The sequence below is a fragment of the Marmota monax genome, unplaced genomic scaffold (genome assembly GCF_021218885.2).
Source record: "Marmota monax isolate L192 unplaced genomic scaffold, Marmota_monax_Labrador192_F-V1.1 WCK01_AAM20220418_F8-fsc00065, whole genome shotgun sequence".
NCBI lineage: Eukaryota > Metazoa > Chordata > Mammalia > Rodentia > Sciuridae > Marmota > Marmota monax.
The window spans coordinates 160,057-182,213 of record NW_026694038.1 but is presented as its reverse complement, the minus strand read 5'-3'; the positions used below and the strand labels follow the sequence as shown (position 1 = coordinate 182,213).

Below are 22,157 nucleotides of genomic sequence, written 5' to 3'. Positions count from 1 at the left end.
CTTGGGTTAAGTTTTGGTCTATCTCTATGCATAAACAAAATTTTCATAGTGACATAAAAGTAGAAATTGATATAGAGCCTTTCCTTAAAAAAATAATGATTTGTGGAACCATTATGTTGAGCAAGATATAAATATTTCTCTTCAGCCTTCCGGCTATATAAAGAGCATGAGTGAGTTTATACATTTGATATGGAAGCCCAAAACTCTATATTGAAAACATCAACCCTGAGCAGTGTTCAATCCAAAAATGGCCAACTCAATTCTGTTAAACCTTCTGGCATGGTAAGCACATAGTTCCATATCCTAGATGCCTTAGTCCTGTCCATAATAGTATGTGGGTATTTGAAGATTAGACAAAATTCTTGGGTCTGAATCCTTGAGGCCAAATAAGGTCCTAACTGACACAGTTTTAAAATAATCAGAATGCTGAGAAAAAGTCTGTATTTTAAGAGTAACTAGAATAGGAAGACTGTATCTACTACATAATGGCTGAATATTTAACATTTCTCTATATCATTCTTTCCTCTTTTTGTCTCTTTGTTTCTCCCTCTTGCTCTTTAGAATTTACCATGGAGGAAGTTGTTCTTTTATTGAACTGTAGATCCTTAAGCTTTTTTTTTTTTTTTTTTTAATTATGAATGACTTAAAGGACACAGAATTGTGTTGAGATCAGTATATTAATATGCAATGTTGTCAAATTTTAACGTATTTTCTCTATTGCTTATATATTTTTTAAAGAAATACAAAATTACTGAAACAGCTGGAGCTCCCTATGTCCTCATCCTCTCCTTTGTTTATTAGAGGAAAATCTATTTGGGATTCAATGCTTAAGTTCTCCAGAAATGTTTTTGTATGTTTACTTCTTACATATGAATGTATATATCCATAAGTAATATCGTTTGCTTCTTTAAACATGATACATCTAGGAAAACTCTGTTTGCATTCCTACACTCTTTGATTTTTTTTTCTTTTAAGTTATGTTATTGAAACTTTTCTATATTGATAAAGGCAGTTCTTTTTCTTCTCATTTAAACTTTTTTATCCATTTAGTGACTTGATTTTAACTCATGCATTCTCCTTTTCTTGAACATATAGGTTGTTCTCTCTTTTCTATTAGAATGAATCTTGCAATATACATTTCTGAAAATGTCCTCCATTGTGCACGTGGAGAAGTTTCTCTGCAGTGCATACAACTTGTGCAAGGCTGACTGTGGTGGTTTATGCCTGTAATCCCAGTGACTCGAGAGGTTGAGGCAGGAGGACCATAAATTTGAGGCCTGGACAATTTAGTGAGACCTTGTCTCAAAATAAAAAAATAGTAAGGGCTGGGGACATAGTTTAGTTGTAGAGTGCTCCTGAGTTCAACCTCCAGAACTGCAAAAAAAAAAAACGAAATAACAACAATAACAAATTGGGGTGGGAGCTCTTCTTGGGATATTTGAATTTTTAACTTCATGGAATACTGCCAAATCATTTTCTGAAATGTGTTTTTGGTAACAACGTATATGCAAAGTAGAAGTATATGAACTTCTGAGACAGTTGACAGGGGTACTTTATTTGCGACTTCCTTTTTCTGGGCAAGGATTTTCTTTATTAATAAAGCCATGTAGTGCAGGCAGCAAGTAATAGCTGCTTTTCAATCTCAATTTAAAAGTCACATTCTCCACTGTTCTATATTGAGATTAACTTGTCTCTTTCTGTTTTCAAACAAATATAACTCGAGTTTTCTCAATTATCAAACTTGTCTATATTTTACTTACAATTATAGTTTAAACCTGATCTGAGACTTAAGTATGCTGCTATCATCTAAATGTCTTGCTTCCCATTCCCATTCATGTATTGATATTCTAATGCCCAAATTTAGGGTATTAGGAAGAGGGGGCCTTCTGTGAGCTAATTAGACATGAGGACAAAAGCCCTGATGAATGGGATCAGTACCCTTATAAAGGACTTTTCTGACTTCAGATCTATAAAAAATAAATTTGTGTTGTTTACCAGCTACTCAGTTTATGATATTTTAGTATAATAGACCAAACAGATTAAATCAAGTAACTTTTATAAAATTATTTGTACTTTTAAAGACTACATTACTCTAAAGTCATGTTTGAAGTTTGTCTGATTAATTAGAAAACTGGATGTTTCTTAGTACAGTGTGTCTATATGCTCTTTAAGTACCACATTTGTGGGAACATTATAATATATCTATTTGTAGATATCAAGTGTCATTCGTGTGTATAACAAGTTGGACATATAATTTTCTCTGAAAGTAATTCAAGAAATGTTTTTGTTAAGCAAAAATATAAACAAAATATATACCCTAAAAGCAGATAATAGATGAGTATTTTAAAATTTCACTTATTGGATAAAAATTGGAAACCTTAAAAGAAGTGGTGACCTGTGGTGATAATGTTCATCACAGTAAACCAAAATTTAATTAATCACAATAAAGCTTACCCATGTAATTGTATCAAAGTGGGAGAGATGCTTATTCTTTTCTTTCATAAAAGAAATCATTGCATATTTACAGTGCAAAAATATCTATTTAAATTTTTCAGGACTTATTTTCCTTGATATATTTTTTCATTCAATGCTCTGCATAAAATTTATTTGACATATTTTCAGTTAAAAAAAAACAAATTTGCACACAAACCAACACTGTTTATGATCATAAAACACTAATGTTTGTTTTATTATAATACAACCAAAATATACACTTAACAATTTTCAATTATTTTATAGTACAAGACTACATTTCTTTTAAAATAGCAAAATAATAAGTTCAAAATTGATTGCTAAACACTCACAAAACCAGGATTAAATTACATGATTAACTATGGCCTTTGACATATATTTGCCCTTTCTTAAAAAAAAAATTATCTCAAACTTTTTATAAATACTGTATACTACAAATGCTTAAATGAGAGGTATAAGTCATGTGCACTTTTAATGTATAGAAACTGGAAATTATAGATTTTTATTTCTTTTAACCTCACATGTAAGCTGAATTACTTAAGTATTTTTATCATTTACTCTGAGAAAAATATACCTTTTTATAAAAACATTTCACTTATTTTTTTTCTTTAAACTATCTATTCCCAATAAGGTGAATTAATTAAATCTTATTATTTAAGACAAAGGTGACATTCTAAGAGGGTATTTCAGCTTTGATTCCATTTGTCTTAATGATATAAAATATATCTCGTTTCAGCAAAAGAAAATTAATGTTTAATAAATGATCTTGTTTAATTTTTATTATTTGATAGAAATCTGAATGACATCAAGTTGTTTTTAAAAATTCATTTTTGATAATTTGAAAAAACAGACCCTGACTCTTAATTTATATTTTAGTTGAGTCAGCAGGAATAAAAAAATGTATAAGAAGAGCCAAAAATAAAACCAAAGAAAATTTTAAAATAAGACCATTTTGTAGCCAGAATATTGTTAATGAGCATTATTTTAAACAACAAAATGATAAAATTGTGAATTACACTTCTACTACAGTTGTGGCTTTTGCAAATTAGTAAATTTTTTTCTATGACTCTTTGCTTTTCTTAAGTAATTTGGTTAGTTTGAATTTGGTTAGTTTTGAAATGTTCATACAGTTATATGAATATAGTGTTATGATTTCTAAACAAATTCTGAAAATTCCCAATAAATTGTAAATGAATGCAGACAGGCAGTATTCCACTTAGCAGTATAAATAGTTAGAATAAAGTGCAGGCAAAAAAAAAAAAAAAAAAACACAGAAGGAATTCAAAGACATGTGTATTGAAGGTAAGGGAGAAAAATATGAAATCAAGCATAAGTAGCCATTTTAAGATTCTGTCCAGAGAGAGCTGATTTCTTAGAAAATTTGAAACTATTAACAATAATTTTCTTTTTTATTATTTCAAACCAAATTTGGTAAAATCTTGAGTGGTAAAGAGGTACACACTGTGTTTGTAAAGTTAATATATTTACACTGTTTCTCTAAGTGATTTGGATTTATGATTAAGAGGTTCAAAAATTAAATGTCGTTTCAATAGCCTGTGTTTAAAAATACACATAAATCTTTGTTCCCATGTTTTGTTTATAAAATTTTATTTTCTAATAATGTTTCAAATATATTTTATGCAATCATCATGAATTAATAATTCTGTATCCAAGGCAGTCAGAATTATAGATAGAAAGCATAAAATAGCTTTCTAAAATGTTATCTGATCACTAAGAAAGACTTAAAAACTACTTGGACATTCATATTTGAATGAAAATAAAATCTATTTTTACAAGTCAATCCTAACTAGTTACATTTGAGCTTCAGATAATTTTTCCAGAATCTTCCATATTTGCATATTATTTTCTGATGCACAAATATTGAAATCTTAAAAATAAAGCATGTTCTCACTTACTTTGAGCCTGCTATGAGTTCCTGGGACATTCTTATCCAGAAAATTGATAGTTACAAACATTCACGTATGATATTCAGTTAGCAGTCTAACCCTGCCACAGCTATTTTTATGGATTACTTTTTCAGAATAATTCATTCTGGTTCACTTCTATTAAAACTGTTCCTTAATTTTTTTCTTATAGCAACATTTACAAATATTCATGAATATAATATCAAAAGAGGGCACTCAACATCATGTATCAGTGTGACTACTTTGAGATAGGTAAGCAATGCACATAAAAAAAAAAAAAAAAAAAAAAAAAAAAAAAAAACGCAAGACACAGATAATGTTCTGAACACAGAGACAGTCACAGGCTCGGAAACAAGTGGCCCTCTCATCACTCTAGTTCTCACAGACTTTTCTTTCAAGACATGTAGAATGCATGAGAAACGAGCAACGTCTGTTATTTAGGTTTCTGAAAAGCTGCCTTCCATGTGAGGAAGTGACTAATTTTTCATTTCACACTATAAAGGGCGTGAAAAGGCAAAACAGAAGAAGGCTAAGGGTTGTGTGTTGTAAGAAGGAAAGGTGAGTCCTGCCCAAACAGACAGGAAAACCACCATACGTATTCAGAGGGAAAGTCAAATTAGAAACACTTGAACAGGATAACAAAATATGAAAGGTGTTTATGTTAATGCTGTGAGTTTATTTTCTTTACATGTGGTAGGCTTATTTATTGTTAAATTACTAAAACAATGCTACTTGAATTACAACATATCATCTAGAAATTCAAGAAGGTTGTGCGAAAAAAGATGTGTCAAAGAGTTAATTTAACCCTTTCCGTTGTCAAAATTTTGTTATTTAGCAAATACATATCCCTACTCCCACCATGGTCTTTTACTTAATTCTCTCTTAATGTATTATATATTGTTCTTTGCTAGTCACTCAAATATAATCCAATAATCCAATATTCAGGAGAGAATAAAGAAAGTGTATGAATATAATATACAGAGTATGATAAATACTTTGAAAAAAGAGAAGAAATACATACAGAAATACCATTGGTTATAAATAAAATATGTTCATCCTTCCCATGATCCTTTAGAAATTTGACTTTTCCTCAGACTTTTGCTAGAAGTTTGTTATAATCCAGACTTTTTTAACAGATAAATTACAAATTGGCAGCTATTTATGCTCCCAGTGAAAGGAGCTCTGTTGCATTTTGTCCACTTTGTGATTATTCTTCCTTTTTGTGAGGATATGAGTTTTTCCCCAAACCCAGGATTTATGGCTATCTTTCCTTCTGTCTCCTAACAAATCCCATCTGCATGTCTTCCCAGTAGGGTGTAGTATACATCATGATGTTTCCCTTATTTTATTAAAATATTCCCCATATCTTATTAAAATATGTATTAAGCATCCTATCCCTGTAGAGCTTAGCATATATTCTAGAAATACACAACTAAGAACCAATTTCTGTCTGTGAACTTATTTCTCCTTACAAATCATAAGGAATCCTGGGAAGTGTATTAATGCCCCTCAGTAAATCAATGTTGCAGTGCACTAAATGCAACCCTTGTGGCCTGAAAGAAATAGTGCACCTCTCCAAATTCCCACACCACACTGCAAGAGTGAATGGCTCACTGGGAAAGTTCCTGTTAATAATGTGAGCTGTTTTAATTTGTGCCTTTCCTTTCAGTTCCCTCCACAAGATAACCAGTTCTAGCAGTGGAATGATTTATCTTTTCATAAGAACATAGCACTACTGTATGGCAAACTCCATGCTTAATGGACATGCAAGGAAATACAGCACCTCAATACAATATCGAATTTGATGCATGCTTAGCTCAATTATTTACAAGACATAATGGATTCAAAAATTCAAAATAAAACATTTGCAAATGTAAAACTCCTATTTTCGGGATACTTCTTGCACTTTGCAGATACAAGCTTAGTTCTTGGAAAACTGGTTCAGATGAATGATTTGCCCTTATATTATTCCATATTCACCACATATAGTCTTATTGAATACAGATTGCTTGTTCTTGTGTCTTGTCAAAACTCCATAGAAAGCATTTATGAGTTAGTAGGAAGGATGTACAAAACAGAAGACAGTGTTTTTGCAGGTAAACAATTCTTTTTTAAATTAAGAAAAAATAGAAAACTACGTAGCCACAGCTCTAAGAATCATCCAGTTCTCGATGATGCCTCCGATTTCGTTTCTTCTTCATTTCCTGCATGTGCTTCCACTTTGGGCCTCCCTTGTTTCGCTGCCTCCGCTTCTCCCTGTGCCACATCTGTTCGCAGTACTGGTCGAGGCTGAAGTTCGGGCTGCTAAGGATTTGGATGTAGTCTTTGTATCTCAACCGTGACTCAGCCAATAGATCCTTGACCTGCCCCTCCTCATGCTCTGCCCTCTGGGTATTTTCCATCTGTTCATTCTCAATGACATTCAGAGTCAGTTTCACGATGGTGTGGATGAAAGTGTGCTCTTGCGCTTTGCAGTAATACATCCCAGAGTCCTTCTTTTGCAAACTTCGAATCAGTAGCCCATATTCCGTTTTGATGATCCTTTCATCGGGTTTCAACTACAGAATTGGAAAAATGCAGGTAATAAATTAAAAACAGAGAGGGCTATGAGCAAATGAAAACAGGCTACATAGTTTTACTTGGATGAATCTAAAAATTATATTCCCCGTGTCTCTGTCATCAAGCATAACATCATCAGCCAGAGCTGAAGAGGGTGAAAAAAATGCAAACAAAGTAGCCTCCAAACCATATCCTGAATTTTTTACGTTGGTATCTTACACAGTCTAACTGAACCTTTGGAACCAGTGAGTTTTCCTCTCAATACACAGATGGGAATGAAGAAGTTCAAAAAGCACTGAAGTAAAACTGACCTTTGCAGAGATTTCAGATAGCAATTGGTGTACTAAGATAAAAAATTGTCATGCCAATTTCAGAGGAAGAATGTGACATTAACAATCATTTTATACAATACAAAGAAACTTTAGTGCATTCTTCTACCTATAATGTAGAAGAGAACAAACACTCCAAAAGAAATTTACTCTGTTTTCTGGATATCACCAAATAAATGACCTGAATAGCATATGAAAGCTGTAAGTGGTGACCTGTTAAAAGTCAAGTATAAAGGCTTGCATGCAGCTTTTGGATGTCGGAGCTGTAAGTGAGCAGGCAACATTAGAAAGTTAGCAACATTCAAAGTGGAATGTCCCTTTTTACTATGGACTAAATTTTGATACTGTGTAGATATGTGATACTTTAGACTATGTTATTTGTAGAAATATGTGCCCTACCTCGGTATTCACTAACATGGTAATGTGATTTCAAGTGTGAGAAAGCACCATGAACAAAAAGAACCTCCCCTGAAATGTGATGCCCTTCATCCTTTGTGGCAGTTTTGCTGAAAGACAATTCAAACACGAAGCTTGCCTGGCCCACAGACTGGTGTGAATAGTGAACTATCTTCAGTAAAAGTAGAGGCATGTTTACCAGCACAAGTTCCCTGTTCAATTTGGCGTATTGTTGAATGGCTAGGCATGAAGTGGAAGAAGAACAACAAAGAAACCTGGACTATTTCCCAGTTTACACATCTGCCCCTGTATTGTAGACTTTTACTTGATGAAAATCAAGGAAGCATAAAGATTGTTAAATTAAATTTATTCACAGTGGGTGGACTATACTTTGCATCTTTATGTGAAAAATATGTAGGGAAAAATCCCTCTAATTCTGGAAATATGAGAAAAGGAAAAGAAACATCTCTGGCTACTAGCCCAGTTAACTAACAAGTATATGGCAAACCACCCTCTGTGCCAGTGGAGTGCAGCTGGCGGGGTACCATTTGAGGCCAAAGGCAGGTCACAGCTCAGATCCCTGGTTAATGAGGCTGAATTGTCTCCGGCCTGTCTTTACTCTGCACTGAAACCACACCATCAAGGTTTTGTCTGTTTGTTTCCCTTATTTTGTGCAATTAGTGTGTTGGATATATAGTTTTCTTTTCCTAATGGATTTATTGTGAAGGCCCAGACATTTTTAAATGCTACAGTAATACAAACTACTGAATCCATTTACATTTTCCTACACCATAGGAATCCCTGCCTAAAATAGATGTGAATTTGTATTTGTAAGGCTCTAAAGGGCCAATAACAAAGAGAAATGCAATTGAACACACTACATACACTTGTTCTATTTAAGTAATTTCATTGTAATAATTATTTTTAAAAATTTATATAAACCTTAAATCTCAAAATACTGGCTCTATACATTGAATTCTGGTCTCCACTGGCTCTGCTTCCTATGATGATTCACTTATCTTCCCTATTGGTCTCCCATCTATCAAATTGGTGTGTAGCATATGGTGTATTTAGGGGATTAAAAGCAAAGCTCTTTGAAGGTTAAAGTGTGAAGTATTATTAGCAACATTATAGACTACTGCCATGTTGTTTGAGAGATAATATTCTGAAGCTTTTATTTCTGTAATTCCCTTAATAGAAAACGGACTAAGGCTATTAACATGACAAAGTGGGTGACTTCAGTTCCAGTTCATTGTTAGATTACCTTTGTACAATCTGTATTCTCGCTAATATTTAAACTGCATTTAATGTGGCTTTTGGAGATTGTCACAGCTTTGACTCAGTACTCATTTATTGTTCTCTTTAATCCTCTGACAGGAAGAAATTATGATTTTGACTTCACACATATTGTGCAACACTTCATCATTACTTCTGCTATTCTCTTTTTGTATCCTGTTTATGTTGTTTTATCATAAGATCTAGTTCCCTTTCCTCCTTTCCACTCTAACTTTGTTCCCCACAGGACTCAAAATTTCATAAACACCTGGCTTTTCTTTACTTGGTCATGATCCTTCACATTTTCTTTCATCCATGGAATGCTTAAGTTGTTCTTTGTTTTTTGATCTGTAGATGGAAAACTTGCCTTAGCAGATTTTGAATTTTATATATTTACCTGCTGCCTATTAGATCATTTAATCAATTTTTGTTTCCTTTCTAAAAATTTCAAAAATATGGCTTTATTGAAATGGCATTTTTAATAAAACATTTTGAAGTGATATCTTTTCCAGGATTTTCACTTTTTAGAGGCAAAAAACTGTGACCAGAGTTAGGAAATTGATTAACATTTGCCTACTTTACATTCTTGCTTTCTGTGAAGCTTTCATTCTGTGCTGGAATAGGATGCATTATGCAGCCTGCATCTCCACAGTGAAATGTCAGCACAGTCGGTTTAGAAATGCAGCTCCTCTACAGAGATAATGTAATCTTTGGTCACTGATTTAAGCTCATGGAATTCTCTTCACTCTAGAAGTGATATGCAGAAACTGTTCTACCTTACAAATCAAAACCATGCTTGAACTGGGATTGACTACCCATTTGCCTTATGAGAACAAGGATTATATATTTGGCATTATTAAATGTAGATCTTCAGTGAAGGGCAATTCATTTAATGAAAGAAGAGAAACAGGAAAAGGACAAAGGACATTTAGGTACTAAGCAGCAGACAAAGGTCAGGGCCTTTATCTCTGATAATAGTGCCTAATGATAATTCCTTTACAGATAATTCACCTGTCAGTTTTTTCATACTTAAACCATTGCACATGTCTTGGAGGAGACTAGAGCCTCAAGAATACTTCCTTTCTCTAAAATGCAGAAAATATTACTAGAGACATGTTAGGATTAAATAAAGTAGAAGGATCCTGGTGTGAAGAAACAAATGTTTATTAAAATGTTGCAAAAATTTATCTCTATTTGAAATAAAGCAATGAAAGGTTTCTAATTTCATATGGGAAAAGGAAAAGGAACTAAAATGGAATAATATGCATACATATTTTAAGTCTCAGAGTATGCTTATACTAAATGAATAATTAATTATAATTTAATATAATAAAATATGAAGTATAGATATAGAAATAAAATCGTAAATAACTAGGAAAAAAATATATATATGCTTGTCATGTGACAAGGGTCTCAAAGAGTAATGACTGAGACATTATACAGCTACTAAATTATTAGATTTGCCTATAACAGATAAAAAATTTTATAGAAAAGTCAGGAATTGTTAGGGACATAAAACATAAAGATTATATCAAAATAAAATTATTTATAATATGTACATCATTGTTATTAATATCTATAATATATAAAAGACTTGATGAAAGCATTTTGAAATTATCTATCAATAAAAACTAAGCAAATGATAGGCAAAGCAATTCACCAAATGACACTCAAACCAACAGCTAAGAAACAATGGTATGTTCATATACACTAATAGATAGTACATAATATGTTTCTTTATATCAAACTGGTAAAAATTTTCTTAAATTGGAACACAATGTTGCTTCAGTTCAGAGTATGCACTAATATGGTGATTTCAATGGGAAATTATCAAAATGTGGTTATCAAAAAACATAAAGATAATCAATGTCTTTAACTGATTTCTTTTCCTCCTAAGAATGTGCCCTAAGAAATAGAAAAGTACAAGAAAAAATTTGAACAGAAGGGAAGCTCATTTTTTTTTTCTTAGAGAAAACATGAAGTATTTTTTAAAAGTTTGGTTACTTATGACTATGGGTCAGAGTGATAATGGAAAATGCTTCCAGCACAATGATGAACACTGTAGTGAAACAGACACTAAAATATTACTCTGCTTATCTACACTTAGTGGCATCCTAGTTCTTCATGTGTTATGCAATTTTGAAGCCATTTACATTGCTTTTATGATAAAAAGAACAAAAATAAAATAAAGACTTGGGAACAGAGAAATGAAAATATTTGAAGATGTTTGAAAAATGGGAAAATCCATAGAGAAAATGCAGTTTGGTAAATGGCATGAAGTATTGCCTCTTTATTCATTAACATCCCAAAAGTTCAACAGAAGCTTGGGGACTGCCTATTAACTTGCATAGTTATAGCATAAACATCATCAATTTCAAGAACAGCTTTATAAGAAAGTCAGCAGATAACTGACTCATGACCTCCCCAACAGCACCCAACTGTGACACAACTCAGTAAGGAAATGTTCTCCTCCTGGCAGAGAATAACCTGGTGACAGCCTCTGTGCCACAGGAGATCATGGTCTGTCCCTCAGGCTTTTTTGAGTGGAGGAAAGATTCCAAACTGTGACCTTATGGGTAAGGAACAGAAGGTATCCTGCTGGGAAAAGTGCTTCATGCAGTCTGGATGTTGTCCTTTTCCTAGCTCAGGAAGCAGAATTGCATATCCTGGACTATGTGAAACTGGCCATTTAAAAGACAGACAAAAACAGTCCAAACATTACAGCTAAGATACTTTTAAGTAAGATTCAATAAATACTCTATTTCTGCTCCATTGAAATTCATGGAGCATGGTACCATCATGACTATATGATATACTGTTAAAAGGTACATTAAAGTAATGCATAGCATTTTCAGGAAAATGAAAGACGTGAATGCAAACAACCACAGACAAATGTAGTTATCTGCATTTATACACAACAGATTACATTTGCTATGGAGGGAAAAAAATCACTGATTGAATAGTTATTCTTAACCAAAAGGAAATCATCAAATTTATGAACTATAAAATTAAAATTACTAGCTTATTAAACTTAAGATTAAGATATTTCAATGTAACTACAAGCAATCTGCATGTTAAAAATACAGATAACATTCTTCCAATATTTCTTGGATAAAAAGTAAAAACCTTCTATTTTGAAATTAAATAATTAAATTCTATATCAGATAATGTTCCAATATATATTGGTAAAAATGAGAATTTTTAAGATACATGTTTAGTGTAAATATGGTTCTGCATAATCTTATAATTTATGAATGTCAGTAATGATGAACAATCGAGTTTTATTGGATAACTGTGACATAATAAAGAATGGAGTTATTCCCTTGGTATGGTATTAAGTACATAGAATCAACATTTTGATAAAAAATTATCCTTGTAGATTTTAGGTAAAGATACTTTTTTTCATGTAACGGAAGAATTATATCATTAAATCAATTTCTTATTACAAAATTTGACCCTGCTACTCCAAAGTTTTTCAATCTCAGCAGTATTGACATTTGATGTCGGATAATTCTTTCTTGCAGGTAATTGTGCATTGAAATTCTGTGTATTACCTCTGACCTCTACAGACTACATACCAGAAACACCCACTTACCACCCACCCACTTAGTTTCAATGACCAAAAATGTCCCAGGAAACTGCCAAACATCAGTCTTCTCAGAGCAAAATTGCCTGAGATTGAGATCTACTGTCCTCTACTAATGTTTGATTACTTAAATTTACTATTCTTAATGTTAGTAAATTTAACAAAGAGGTTGAGAAAGTGACAGCCTGCTCAGAAATCCTAGGCAGTCAAACCAATGGGAGGGTCATAATTATCTAAGCATGTGATCAGTATTATTTCTTATCCCACCTATTGTTATTGATAGATAGTATATGTGATATTATTATATACTTATAAGAACTCTGCTTTGAAATTCTACTTTGTTGTGTTATCTTGTTTGCTTTTCACAGTAATTTTTAAAGTTATTTTGTTCCATTAGGAAAATTCTGGCCTCAGAGGCTCAATTATATCAACACATCAGGTCCATGTTGCAAATCAAGACATCTATCCAGAATCCTGCATTCAATATATTATTCATTACAGCAGCCTCAGTTTAATATTGAGAGTTTTAGAATTCTGGTCTGAGCATCACTGCTTTCTTTCTGCCACTGTAGTAATAATCAATAATGACAAAGAATTCTGCCAATTAACCATTGTTACATGTCAATCAAATAACATCAGTTCATGATTTCCTAAGTTACCCAAAGTAATAACATTAAGTTCCATAATACACAAAACCTATCTATGTTACAAAATCCCCATGAAATATTTCAATCACATTTATATGTTAGGAAAATTAGCAGAAAGAATGGCAAAAATTAGAGTAGCCATATTACATTTCCCTCTGTTGATTTAATTTTAATACATAAAAGTGAAAAAGTATATGTCCAAATACTTATCCAATAAATTTTATCATATGATAAAAATAGATATTTGTATTTTCATACAAATTTGACATAAAATTCATTTTGTAATCAAAATTGAATACAATGTGAGTTAAAATTTAATATGCTACTACAGAGAGAAAAAAGATTGCCTTATTCATGGAGTAGTCAAATCTTTATGAAATAACAATTTTTAAAATTAATAAAAATTAATTTTAAAACTTCACTCTACTTTTAAATATATTTGACTAGTGTATTTGTATTAAATTGTCCAATTTAATAATGCATTAAATTGACTGATTCTCAAAGCTATTGTCACCCTTTGGTGTTAGCACAAACTGTTATTTTCCCCTTTATCAAATAGCGATTAGAGTATCATATGGTACTAAAAGTTGACTATATCTCATAGCCAAAACTCAATTTAAACTTTATACTATTTCCCTGAAGGTTAGCTTCTCTGATGATGATAACTCACCTCCTCTCGTTGTTCATCTCCTGTCCGCTGGATATACCACTTAATAGATGCTTGTTGGGATTTAGGTATACATTCCAGAAAGGTTGAATTAAATTCAATGCCAAAAATCACTTTTTCATCAGCAGTTTCATGACTAATGCCTAGAAAGCAAACATGGAATAAAGGATTAACCTTGACCTGATTGTAAAAGCAATGGGAAAATAAAATGATTCAGAACAGATGCCATCAGGAAAGAATCATGCACATTACTAAACAGAAAGGAAATTCATCCTAGAATATTATTGCCTTCAAGTCAAATATTATCCAATAGATTGATTTTTTAAAAAAAATTTGTATTGCAATTTTTACTATTTCATCACTATATTAACAATTTGCAGTTTTGGTTGGTTTTTTAAAAACAATTCACAAGATTTAATTCTAAATGTATTTTTTTTCTAAGTATGATCTTTAGCACATTTTAATGTTCTAACATTTTTATATAAAATATAAATAATTGTGTGGTTACTTCTGCTATTTACTGTACTTTTAAGAGAAATTCTAATTGAATGGGTCCACAGAGATGACCAGATAACATTTAGAAATTTTGATGTCAGAAAAATTAGTACAGTGATATTTGATGAAATTCTGTGATGAGAATACTCCACATAATCTAAGACTCACAATCTGGGCCTTATTTGCATTTTCTACAATATTTTTTTTCAGAGATTCTTTAGCCTGACATGCATTTGCTATGAGATAGTTAATGGGATGCTAAGAAGCAGCATCTCAGACAACTTATTTTTGTAAATCAACTGCACCATCTGAAATACATTTCATCCAGAATAGCCAAAGACTGTGTCCCTTGTGAAATTGAAGATCTGTGGCTTAAGTCAAATAAAAAATGATGGCTGCTCCGCTTGGCCCAAACAGACATTTTTTTCATCACACATTTAAATATCTCCATTCTACAAATGGTCCTACTTTAGCAAGTTAGACATTAACCAAGGACTATGGTTTGAGGGACTAATGGTAATCCTAAAGAAAAGCACACAAAATTCTCAGCAATGGCATGCATGCACATCCATCCCATGACTTGTTTTTAAGAAACTTCTTTTGAATATATTTGTATTTTACGTACAATGATTAAGTCAAGCACATTAACAACTTTTGAATTAACCTTATCTAACCTTCACAATGCTTGGATTCTATTTAAAATTTCTAACTCATCAACTATCTCCAGCATTTCAGCAGATTATATCTGCAATTTTCACAGTTAATAAAATCCTAATGCACAGAAGATCACAAGTGTCAATGATGGGAGAGAAAGACGTGGACCACTTCAAAATAACAGATCCTGAGAAAGGGAATTTGTCAACAAAGCAGAGAGTACCGCATGTTGACTGTCAGGTTATGAGGCAAGCAATCAGAAGAAACTCAGATTGACTCAAGCAAAGAATTGGTCAATTCAGTAAAGGAAAAATTAGTAAAATATACTGAAAAACTTTAATAGTATACAAATAGTCTGAAATCTTTTTTTTTCAAATCAGAAAAAAACATACCTATAACATAGTCACCAAAACATTTGTTTGACTGAAAATAAATTTATTGCTTTTTTCCCCCCCTTTCCCCTCACTTTCTCTTATCTTTTCATTTGTATAACAATGAGGGTCTCCTTTCTTTACCATGCAATTTCCCTTCTCTCTCTCTTTCCCTCCCTCCCCTCTCGTCCCTGTTTAATGGTGATCTTCTTCTCATGTTCTTCCTCCCTATTCTGTTCTTAGTTGCTCTCCTTATATCAAAGATGACATTTGGCATTTGTTTCAACAAGAGAGAGAAATGAATTACAGTAGATGGGGTAGAGGGAGAAGATGGGAGGGGAGGGGGATAGTAGAGGATAGGAAGGGCAGCAGAATACAACAGACACTAGTATGGCAGTATGTAAAAAGTGGATGTGTAACCAATGTGAATCTGCAATATGTATACGGGGTAAAAATGGGAGTTCATAATCTGCTTGACTCAAATATATGAAATATGATATGTCAAGAGCTTTGTAATGTTTTGAACAACTAATAATAAAAAAAAATTAAAAAAAATTATTGCTGCTTCCTATAATGCTTGTCTCATTTTTCATTTTTAAAGTTCCTGTTTTTAAGTTTCAAATAGTATATGTATATTTAAATGCATATATATGTGTGTGTGTATGTATTATATATATATATATATATATGAAAATACTATTATGATCTAACCTTTAAACATGTAAAAGTCATATAGAATAGTATTTTAAAATGTTCTATCTTCCTTATTAAGTGTAATATAATTTGGAATGGGGCATTTCAATTTCCACATTGATGTCAAAAATTGTTTTTCACAGTAAGTGGCTGGAATATTTCTTTATATGAAATATATGGCATTGAGGTACAAGATTCGGTCTGGTTTCCATTGTCAAACATAGCTAATCTACATGTATTGATTTTATATCATTAGTAATCACACTATATCATAACATTTAGCAATTAGTTAATTTAAAAAAAGAAAAGAAAGAAGGAACAAAGAATACATCTATTTGTCAATTATTGGAGAGATGATTACCTAGTAAGTACTACAAGCATTTATGGTGGTTTAGACTCAAATCATCTCCTTTCTTCTTTTCTACAAGTTAGTGTCTAAATTTGCCCTTTTCTCTACATTAAGACTATATAACTCCTTTAGTTGTAGGTATTTTCAGAGAAATTATTTAACTCCCAAAATTGACTCTCAGCCTCTAGCTCCTCCGAGTCTAATCAATTATCCATAAGGAGATAATTAATTTAATTTAAAAACTTTTCTGAGAAATATGAAATAGCTCATCACTTGGAAAGTAAACATAAATTTCATGGAATAACATGAGACTGCCACAAATGTAACCCAACCTATATGAGGTCTTTCTGTTTTTGTTTTGTTATGTTTCTAGTACTGGGATTGAATCCACTTGTGCTTTAACATTGAGCTACATGCCCAGACCCTTTTTAAATTTTATTTTATTTTTAATTTTGAGACAGGGTTTCAGTAAAATGCCAAGACTGGCCTTGAACTTATGATCCTCCTGCCTTAGGCTCCAGTATCCTGGGATCATAGGCAGGTACCACCATTCCAGGCTTTATCTGGTTTTAATTACTATTACTTTGTAAAATTTAGTTTTGTCTTTAAAGCATACTTCAAATGCTACCCATCTATGTAGGCTTTCCTTTACCCATCCATTATACAAACAGTCTTAGGTGTCCAACATACTAGGATTATTTTAAGTGCCTGGGTAAATATGGCAGGCGAAATCACTGACTTTAAGAAACATATATTCTAGTGACACAGACAAAATAACCAAGTAAATGAAGAAAGTATATAGTATGTGGTATTATCTGCTACAAGAAAAAAAGAAAAAGAAAGAAAAGAAAAAGAAAAAGTAGATTAGGCAATAGTAAGTAGAAAGAAGAAAAGTATTTCTGATGGCAAGATCAGGAAAGGTCTCTGAGGGATTAACATTGAGGCATAAAATTGCATGATATGAAAGTGGAGCTATGTGAACTTCTGAGGGGAAATACAGGGGACAACAAATACAAACAGCTCTGAGGCAGGAAACAGATTGGTGCTCTAGAAAAAGAGAAAGCCAGTGAGGGGACCATGCAACAGTATATGAGAGAGGGTCAAGAAGGTGTTGGGACCAGGTGAAACAGTTTCTCACGTGCCATGGTAAAGACTGTGGATTTGTACTACTTGTTCTAAGAAGCTAATGAAACATTGTTAGTAAGGTAATGATGTGATCTGACTGAAGTTTTGAAAAGACTACTCTGGTTACTGAGTAAGATATAGACTGCAGCAGAGCAAGAATAGAAGCAGGAGACCAGAAAAGGGGCTACAGAACAGGAATCCAGGTATCAGTGAAGATGAGGAAGAGGACTTATTGAGAAGTTGGTGGTAGGATATGAAAAAAAGAAAAGAATAAAGATGTGATTCTGAGCTGCTTTTTGACCTAAGCAGCTGGGGGAATGGAAGTGCTATTTATTAATAAAGGAAAGTACAGAAATACAGCTTTGGAGAAGATAGCAAGAATTCTTAGACATATGTTGGAGATGTTAACTATGCATTCAGAAGGATTTATTGAGTAGGCATGTAAGCATTCCAGACTGGCAGACAGGGATGAGCTTAAACTGGACTATGATTTTAGGAGTCAAATAGCTTCTGATAGTACTGAAGTGATGATATTGGGGGAAAGAACAGATGGAGATTGAAAAAGTGGTTTGGGTCACTGGAAAACTTGTTGCAAATGAAAAGAAAGGTTGAGAGTACACAGAAGGTACAGTCTGCAAGGTAACAGGTAAACCAGAAGGATGTAGTGCCATAAAAGCATAAGTGGGCAAGTATACCTCCTCTCTGAAAAGAGAAAGGCTTGATAGTATTTTCTGATTTTTCTCTTGTAAATACCCCCACTGTAGCTGACTACAGCTACCAGTGGTTTAAAACCAGCTCACAAAATAACAAAGTAATAAGCAACAGGTTTCATAAGGCTACAGCATACCACTGCAAGGAAGTTAAGAGGAAAAAGTGTTTCAAGGAAGAGGGAGTTAGAGATTAAATAAATATGAGAAGTAAAAATTTGCCATTGAATTTGGCAAGAAGGAAATTGCTGGTGACTTTAACAAGAATGGATTGAGCAAAGTGACGATAATAAATGCAAAAAACTGGACAGCATGGGTTACAGCAAGAATGCAATATGGCAAGGTAGAGACAATAACTTTGAGCCTTAGGGGAAAACTGTGTGCTTTATGTTTTATTTATAACATTTATCATCAAATAACACAGCATTTTCACCTGTTTTTATTTTTATTGTCTGTTTATATTTATTGTTTGCTTTCTTCCCTAATGCACCTGAATATAAATTCTATGAATACGTAGATTGCTTCCTTCTTGCTCATTTGTATGTCCTCCACACCTACCACAGTCCCTGATGTGCATATGGAAGTCACACAGTAGTGATTACTAAACACAACACTGGACATGACAGTGAGTCTCTTACATTGTTAGAATGAGAAGGCAAACACACTGTGCTAGTCCTGAACTTATTTTTCAGAATTCTGAGTTAAAAATGACTGCCTTGCTTTTAAAACAAGAAAACATCGCTGGGTTCCCAGTTATAAAATATGAAAATGGGGTTATTTCATCACTAGTGGGATGATTAGTAACAATGTGATAAAGGAAATTGCTGTTTTTTTCCACTGGTTGCATGTGTGCATTTGTGGGTGTGCATGCTTCTGTGTCCTACCTGAAGGTAGAGTAAAACTATGGGTTTTCTACTTTTAGAGGTCCCTCTGTTTTTAGACTCACTCACCAGATTTCCTCTCTATTCCCCATCCTGCTTCTTTCCCACTCATTCTTTCAAGATCTTCCATTCTATGATTTTTGTGTTTCTGAACCATTCAGCCTCTGGTGATATCTTTTTTTTTTTTTTGCTAAATTCCCATTGAGCTTTGATCATCTTATTTCCCCAAGGAATCCTAAGCCCTTTAAGGCATTCCTTGTCTCCTAGTATATTCAGATCAATCATGAATATATTTATTAATAGCTGAGTACAAATAAAGTATAGGCTACCTAAAACGTCTTTCTAATAAGTGCCTATACTTTGACACACTTTCCTGAGAGGTCTCTTTTGAGTTTACTCTATATGTCCAAATGTTTTGGGCTATATCCTGCTTTATCTCTAAAAAGCAGTTTTCAAACTTTACAAGGACGGATAAGAGAGTAAGAAAAGAAACAAAAGCTAAAGTATAGGAATTTTAAAAGACATATGAAACAAATCATGATATAACAAAAGATTATTCACTTAGGCTTGTAGACAGGGGTTGATTTATAAAATCTCCTGTTGTTTTTCCAGAATATAAGCACTACACAAAATGAGATCTTAATATAATAGTTGTTTGGAGTCATGTAATTAAAAAGATATACAAAGCCTGGACTTATCATTTTAAATTGGGAGAAAAAGCATATTAAACCAATACTTACTTTCTTCTATGTCCCAGCACTGGGTGATTGGGTCCCCATACTTTACATCCTGACGTCTAGCTCGCCTATGAAAAGAGGATTGGAGTGATGAGAACTCCAAGCTTTATAATCAGAATATAGAAAGGCTACACTTAACACTAATAGCAGCGGATGCAGAACTATACTTATTTTACTGCTCAATTTAAATGCAGTTCAATATTCCAGTCAACCTAACATTGATTTTGGTACTACTAGTAGAGTAAATGCCTAATAGAATAGATAGTGTTTTGCATTAGGATGCTCTGAATTTTATTTAACTACTATTCTTTTTCTCTTACTTGAAAAATGATTGGACAGAATGGGTTGAACATAAATAGAATCCATGTTTATGATATGTGGTAACTATTCTTACTCTCTTTTCTGACAGTTCTGGGAAAAGTAATATATAAGAGTTTTAATTAGTATGTAGAAGTGTATACACAAATACAAAGCACTTTATCATGGATAGATTCACTATATAGAAAGATGGTGTCTGAAACAGGTACATGTTTGATGAGGCATGGATTGTTATGTGTTATTTCTATGTAGGAATATGTAGATCATATGTTTTTTCTAGTGTTAGTAATAGTATAGACACAATGGCTTTTGCATTAGGTCACATATTTTCCTTAAGACAAAATAGTATTAATCATATATAAAAATAAAAAAAATTCTATATCTAAAGTATGCCTTAAACTCTTACAATATATTTTAATTTGCTTTGGGTATTTGTTTTTCCTTTGAATAAACTTTAATATAACTGAAACAAAACATGAAGATTATAGAAATTAATGGAGTGCCACAGGACACATATATATAAATATATATATATATATATATATATATATATATATATATATATATATATATATATATGTTGTATAATATTTAGATCAGTTTAAATGTATCTATCTCCTGCAATATTTATCACTTCTTTATGGTAAAATATTCAAAATACTTTCCTTTAGAATTTTGAAATGTAAAGTCCATTATTATTATCTATATTCATCCTACTGTGCAGTAGCCCACAGGGACTTCTTGCTCCTGTCTGAGTGTAACTTAGTACTCATTGATCAACCTCTCTCTGTTCCTCCCTCTGGTCCACTCCCCACTGTCTTTGTTGTAGAGAAGTAACAACAAACTTTCTTGGATAACTAAGGTGTTCCTCAAGGGCAGTACTGGTCAATGACAACCTTGTAAGATTCATCCCTCATATACATTTTTAGACTCTCACAGGCATTATACTAGGTAAGGGAAAACATCACAGTGGCATGTCTTTAAGATCAGAGACACAGTCTTGGGAAATATAAAAAGAAAAAAAAATATGGTAGTATAAGGTACATAAGGTCAAGAATGTTTTTAAATCTTGGCTTCTTAAGGAACAGGGTCAATTAATCAAACTGAAGTTTTACTGCCAGCTAATGAGCATTCTGGTTTTTTAGCTTCCAGAAAAGAATTCCCCAAAGACTCACTGTGATGAGTACAACCTTTGCCAAAAACTATAGCAAAATGTTGGTGACTACTCACTTTTAACTTTTAATAATCATGTCTATCCACTGACATTTATTTCAGGAATTGAAGAGAATATAAAATGTGTCTTAACTTTAAGCAATATTTGCCATTGTAATATACATTCAACCTGTGTTGCCTAGAGTTTAGAATTTGACCAATCAAGCAAATTTCAAAAAGCAAAAAAGTGGTAGTAAGATTCATGTGTGTGCATGAAAAAAAAAAATCCTAAAAAATAGCAACAAAATAATACCACAATGTGTTGATGTTTTACATAGATGAAATGCACTTTTAACAATACTTTAGCAAATAATGTTATTTAGTCTGCATCTAAAACTAATTATCATAGTATATTTAGATAGTGTCAGGCATATTAATAGGCATTCAGGGTTTTCCCAGTTATTTTGCAAGTCAACAGTGCTGAAATGAATATCTTGTAACTTTGTGGTCTTTCTGCACATGAGTGAATAGTACAAATTCTTATTTGGGAATACTTGGCTCAAAGTAGCATTATTTCTAAGAATACATAAAACAATGAACTACACACAGCAGGGAAGCAATTTGCAGTTCAAGTACATATGATGAAAGAAATTGACCAAATTAGAGTTATTAGAATAAAAATAAAATTTTACCAAGTTATTAGATGCACTGTGAGCTATAATAATATGTGCAAATTATTTGCAAAACAATAGGTATGAGTGTGTGCAAATTTAGAAATAACATGGGAGAGACAGAAAAAGGAAAATAGTGAATAAAAGA

General features: G+C 32.4%; 1 protein-coding gene across 1 annotated transcript in view; it reads right to left on the bottom strand.

Annotated features, from left to right (window-relative positions):
- Positions 1-2,658: 2,658 nt before the first annotated feature.
- The window catches only part of Sema3d (semaphorin 3D), a 173,456-nt gene continuing 153,957 nt past the window's right edge, over positions 2,659-22,157 (bottom strand). Inside the window, exons 16-18 of the mRNA XM_046464198.2 lie at positions 19,872-19,936; positions 13,860-13,999; positions 2,659-6,955 (exon numbers count right to left, since the gene is read on the bottom strand). Coding sequence (XP_046320154.1) covers positions 6,548-6,955; positions 13,860-13,999; positions 19,872-19,936 — 613 coding nt within the window. The 3' untranslated portion in view covers positions 2,659-6,547. The remainder of the gene's footprint in view (positions 6,956-13,859; positions 14,000-19,871; positions 19,937-22,157) is intronic.